Source organism: Etheostoma cragini, chromosome 9 (genome assembly GCF_013103735.1).
Source record: "Etheostoma cragini isolate CJK2018 chromosome 9, CSU_Ecrag_1.0, whole genome shotgun sequence".
In the NCBI taxonomy this organism is placed as follows: domain Eukaryota; kingdom Metazoa; phylum Chordata; class Actinopteri; order Perciformes; family Percidae; genus Etheostoma; species Etheostoma cragini.
In genome coordinates, this window is record NC_048415.1 from 20,046,136 (window position 1) to 20,052,221 (window position 6,086).

Genomic DNA, 6,086 nt, shown 5'->3' on the forward strand with positions numbered 1-6,086 from the left:
GAGGGTAGTAGATCATGTACAGCAGTCCCCAGTGTAAAGTAGTGGTAGTGGTTTCAGTTCCAGCACCAAACAGGTCCAAAGTGCAGATCTTTAAATTATTTAAGTCAAAACCAGAATCTTTGTTCTTCACCTATCAATAACCCAGAGAGACAATTTATAGTATGAGTTGACATATGTCATTAAATACAGAGACCAAACATACTACAGACAGACGCATAAAAACGATCACCTCTCCCATCTCTGTGAGGAAGCAGTCGATGTAGTCTCTTTGTGATGAAGGGTCAAAGCTTTCTCTGTGTTCTTGGATCTTGATGTGTATGAAGTCAAATATATTTTGTGTCAGTGTGAATATCTTCTGGTGAGGTCCAGGCAGCCACTTCATCAGCCAGGGTAACACGTTATAAACCTAGAGCATGAAGACAGGTACCAGATAATCTGTAAATCAAGCAATATACTCAGGATAATCTTTTAGCCTATGCCGCTGGCCTAACTTTACATTACAGCTGCCTTTCACATATTTTAAAGTTGTTCTTTTTCTTTCCATGTATTCTAATGGTGTATCAGATAGATATACGCAGAGGTGTATAATGTATGTTTCTTTTTATGTAGGTTACTGCTGAGGAGGGCATCCCCTGTCATGGTCACTACCAACTGTTGCAACTTTAGGTCTGATTGTTATTGGTCCCGAAGTTTTGATTCAACAATCGAGAGTGAACTGGCAGCTGCGAACGTAAAACTTAACATAGAGAGAGGGAAAGAATGGCACCTGCGCGTATAAATGCCGCATGAATCTCACTTTTTACATTTTGTGGCGGAAGATAAGAAGCAATGTGCAAAACAAACTTTTTCAAACTCCTCCTACTTGACACATAGAACCTACCAATGGAATTGACGAAATATTATCAAAAGAATTTTCCTGGGTTAAACTATGCGCAATTTACAAGCAAACACAATTCTATAGCTAGCTACAAAACACAAACTTTAGCATATTTTTGCCAACTTAAAGGCTAGCTGTGCAAAACTTTAGCTGATTGATTCATTCCACCTCAGCAGCTGTGGCAAATTTGACCAAGATCAACCATTAGAGGGTGCTATAATCAATGTAGACGTGTGTTGCCGTTAACTCTATGCATGTGAATGGGGAAGACTTGGGGAAGCTACAGTAAATGTTTTCATGGAAAAACGTGCTATTAGTGTTTGACATGCCACTCGGAGGATCTGTACCTAATTTGGTGAAGATTTGCCTTCTGAGGAGGCGTTATAATTAAGGTTAACCCGTTTTGGCCTTTAACGCAATAAATGTAAATTTGAAATAGTGATTTACTACAGACCTTGCAACTCAAGCATTGCGCTGTAGCTCTTCAGGTTCTAATTTCGTGAGCTCCACGGGTCAACAATGCCACCTCACTTCAGGGCCGCGCTGGGGAGGCTTGGACCCCCGTCATAACTGCTTGAAGTTTAGTTTTTTTCATTACTATTTTATTTATTTTTCTATGTCTTGTCAAAGCTCTTTTCTCAACATAAGACACTCAAAGAGAGGTTTCTATGACGTTATATGTTGAGAGTAAAAAATAAATTTAAAAAAAGCCTATAAGCCAATGTTCTGTAGGTCATTGCACTGGTACGCAGTGGTGGAACAAGTACTTGGATCTTTTACTTAAAGGTTAACCTCGGCTTTTTATCAACCTGGACCCCATTTTCATTTTGCATTTGTGTGTAAGTGACTAATGGAAACAACAATCTTTGAAATTGGTCCAGTATTTAGCAAAAGGGCTGCAATGTAATCTTATTGGGCTCAATTTTGTCTGTTTAGCTGTTTTTGCCACGGAGAGGGTCAGATTGTTTTAGATTCTAAGTGTCTGTCATTATGGAAAGGATCCCTACAGAAATAGATCTTCATATTAAAGAGTAAATCTTTCTGAATCTTACATACTGTAATTATAATTATTAAGGGTTTGACGAGATCTCGTTTTACGAGGTCTCGCGAGATTAAAACGTGACGAGATGTCTCGTCGAGGTGAAAAGTTATCTTGTGACGCAATGTGATGTCAGCGTGATGGAGCGTGAAATTAATATTGAAGATCCCCCTGCCACTTTTAAATCATTTGTGTGGCAACATTTTGAATTAAAAAAGTTTAAATTAAAAAAGTTTAGATTAAAAATTTATTTTCCATTCATATATTTCATCAAGGATTTCTTTAAATTCTTTTCAAAATTCACGTCTCGTCTCGTTCTCGTGAACCCAATCTCGTGATGTGTCTCTTCCCGTGGAGTAAGCGTCTCGTCACACCCCTAATAATTAGTGATAAATTAATGTGTTCATTACTTTGATTTTGTAGCTCTACCTCCACTTACAACAGTAAAATACTACTAACTTATTAATGCAATCACAATCTTACAATGTAATATATAACAATTTATTAGTTTTAATACATCAGACTGATTTTACTTGATTTAAATTCAGGGCTTGTACTTTGAGTGTTTTTACTTCTGTATTGATAATTCTTAGGGGTGCGATAAGACATCCAGTTCCCGAGACGAGACTAGACGTGAGATTGGGTTCACAAGATCAAGATGAGATTTTAATACTATTTTAAAGAAAAACTTAAATGAAGAAATAGTATTGAAAGAATAGTTAACAGTTACACTGTTACATATTCCATATGTATGGTGGGGAGATAGTCTCGTCACATAGAGAACCAAGGTTACAACGTAACCATGCCTTTTCTGGCAGAAAGAGTGGCGGTATTCTCTAACACTGGGGTTTACAGGCAGCCTTTTGTCTGCTATCGCTCTACAAAAGTTACTTCTGAGTCAACTTTGGAGAACGGGTGGGGGGGATCTTCAATGCGGATTTTGAGGTCAAAGTCCGAATCATCCGTCATGCTGGCTGCTGCCCTGCACTTGTGTACTGATAGTGCGTTCCATCTACCTAGAAACTTGGAAGCCAAGCTGGGAATGATTTCACACCAGAGTTGAATAAGTTCCATTTACAAGTCGGATTTTCATTGTTTATATTCGCTCTAGCCCTGTTTGTTGCAACACCAAAACAACGCATTATACCGTTTTTTGTGCATACAAACAGCGTAACAACATGTCCACAAATAGAACTTTAAAGGTGCCCTGCCACTTGTATATCATTAATTTGTGGTAATGTCTGAAGTTCTACCATGAACAAAGTAACATTTTTTGTGGGAAAAATGCCTTGGTTCTAATACTGAAGTCGCACGGTTATCTGTTTTTGTATTTTAAGCAGTTTTTTACTTTTCTTTAATGTTTAATTTCTCATTCTGTATTGTAACTTTTTTCTCATTTTAGCAGTTTTTTAATTTTTCTTTTAATCGTTTTCACGTACTTTGAATTGCCTTGCAGCTGAAATGTGCTATACAAATAAGGCTGCCTTGCTACATTGTTTCAAGCCATTCTAGTATGGTATACAAAGCCTGCAGGAAGACTCAGCTACATTTGTTGTAGTTCTTATTAATAGTCAACCAGCTAAGCTGCTTGACTCTGACTGGCTAACAACTAGCCAATGAGAGCCTGGCTATCAATTTCTTTTACCCAGCGAGCTCATGAATAGTAATGAGCTCAGCCAACATGACATCAGACTGACCAGGTGTTGTAATCAGCCTGATTTCTCCTCTTAGTTCTTTTTAGTGGCTAGAGCCACTACAGCATTCGGTACAAAGCCCCTTTCATTCCAATTTGAGTTGCTCAAAAGAATATAAAGCAGTCATGGAGCCTGAAAATACTTCCACAATCATGGAGCTCTATCTTCTCATGGTTGTAACTTTGACCCATGGATGTACTAAGAGAAACATTTCTGGAAGCAATTGAACGCACTATGATATCGCAAGACACTTTAAACCCAGACAGGAAATCTCGTCACGTTTAATATTGCGAGATCTCGTCACACCGATAATAATTTTACTTTAGAAAAGGGTCTGAGTGCTTCTTTCACTAATGGTCCCACGTTTGTGTCACAGTTTCTCATTTAGTGGCTTTTTAAGTTTGTTTTATTTAATGCCATACATTATTGACTTATGGGGTCAGGCTGGATAATTCCTGATTTAAAAAAAGAAAAGAAAATATTACTGTGTGGTGCATCTCGTTTACAAAGGAGGCTCACCTGTGCCCAAAAACCTCCCTCCAAGTACAGTAACTCATTGAAGGTCTGAAGAATCATGTGGTGCTGCTTGTCAGTGTACTCAAAGCGATCCCCAAACACCAGGCAGCAGATGATGTTGGACACAGCACTGTTTATCAGTGACTGGGCATTAAAAGGCTTGCCTGTTGAATAAAGAAAAAAATGCAGATAAGACACACCGAACAGAAAAGGACAAAGTTCTTTTAATAATGAAGCAGGGAACTAAAGAGTTGCATGCACATAATCTAAAGGCCTTTACACACCAGGGATGTTTTTTTTTGGTTTAATTAAATTGCACATCAATATATTTTTTCAAACTGTTTTTAATCACCAGTCCTTTCAAACGTGACTATAAAGTGGAGATAAAGCAACATTATTTTTTTTTTAAATAGCAAATAATGAAATCAACCAATCACAGTGCAGAACTTGCAGGAATTAAAAGAACAAGAAGAAGTGCAGTAGTCGGTGTGAATAACTGTAAGGCAAAATATTTGTAGACAATTATTTTGCATTTTCTCGTTGCTTAATCATCACGCCCTTGGTGTGTAACGGCCTAAAGGTGCATGGTCCAGTACACTAGGCTGGGGGTGCATGCTTCTGTGTTGCAAGGCTAAAGATAAAACACATGTTCATAGAATAACCAAGAATAAATGATTTACACAAATCTCAAACCATGTCATCCTGCTAAATGAGTACTTACTTGAAGTACTTAAAGTAGTAATATACCAATAATTTGATGCTAACACTTTTAAAATTTTACTTCAACAAACAGAGGACTTTTTTGTATTTCTACATTGACATATTACCAGGCTACTTCTACTTTTAGTACTACTTATAGTACGTTTTTATATCTTCTTACCACTTTTACAACTTGCCTTTTTATTGCATTTTTCATGTTTATTCGCCCCTATTTATTTTTCTGTATTTTCAATGCAATACTATAAAGCACCTTTAAGTTGCATTTTTGCTATTTAAAAGTCCATTTGACCAAAACGAGAATATGGTAAATCTTAAAAGGGGCATTTCCATCCTAATTATACTTTTAAACAAAAGTTTGACTTGGGTACATTCACAAAAAGACCCTAGGTTGCATCTTGTTGAGAGTTAACTTTAATTAAGGGTTATATAGCATAAACAAATTAAAAATTAAAAAAATTAAATTCCAGGATGGCAAAATGTGCTATGGTTTACTGGCATTTCTTTAAACAAATCACAATTGTCTTGGGCGGTGCTAAGCGCAGGACAAAGCAACCGCGCTGCTGCTGCATTATAGCCTCAGCAAAGAACTTGTTTTGGTGGAACATGTGTATGTTAAGAAAGTATTTGAGTCGTGCAACAGGAAACTCAGGCTGGCCAGATAGTCTAGCTAGCTGTCTGGAGTCACCCTGCAGAGATCTGAGGAGCAGGTAACCATAGTACTCATAAATTGACCGGAGTTTAGAACGCCAACACACAAAAAATGGAAGGTGATGGACATCCGGCCTAAATGAGGAACATCTTGCGGAATTTTCAGCATCACCTGAACAATCCCAGAAATTAAACGTTGTTGATATAAACTAAGTAAGGGTTAATGCCAGAACAGGGGCTACTATCATGAATTAATGAATGTGGAGGTCATTAATCACCTAATAATGGACAGCTTGAAGGGCATAACGTGCTTTTACCATTGTCATTAGTCAAATCATTTTTAAAAGAAATATCAGTGTATAAAAAGTATTATATTTAATTTAGCGCATTTATGTCAGTTTCAGGTGAACTTCTTAGTACTGTTTTATTTCACTTTCTATGGACACCTTGCAGCCAATCAGAATTTAGTATTCACTCAGACCATGGTATAAGAAGCATTAGATGATTAGTAGTTTGATGAAAATAAAATGTATTTGGTGCCTTGTTGAAGGGCATACGCCTCAGTGAGGAAATGGCACTCCTGCTGGATGGA

General features: G+C 37.3%; 1 protein-coding gene across 1 annotated transcript in view; it reads right to left on the bottom strand.

The window, feature by feature from the left end:
* The window catches only part of LOC117950841 (cytochrome P450 2J2-like), a gene marked incomplete at its 5' end in the record, with an annotated part of 37,067 nt that extends 30,981 nt beyond the window's left edge, over window positions 1-6,086 (bottom strand). The window contains one exon of the mRNA XM_034882186.1: window positions 6,035-6,086. Within this exon, the coding sequence (XP_034738077.1) occupies window positions 6,035-6,086 (52 nt within the window). The remainder of the gene's footprint in view (window positions 1-6,034) is intronic.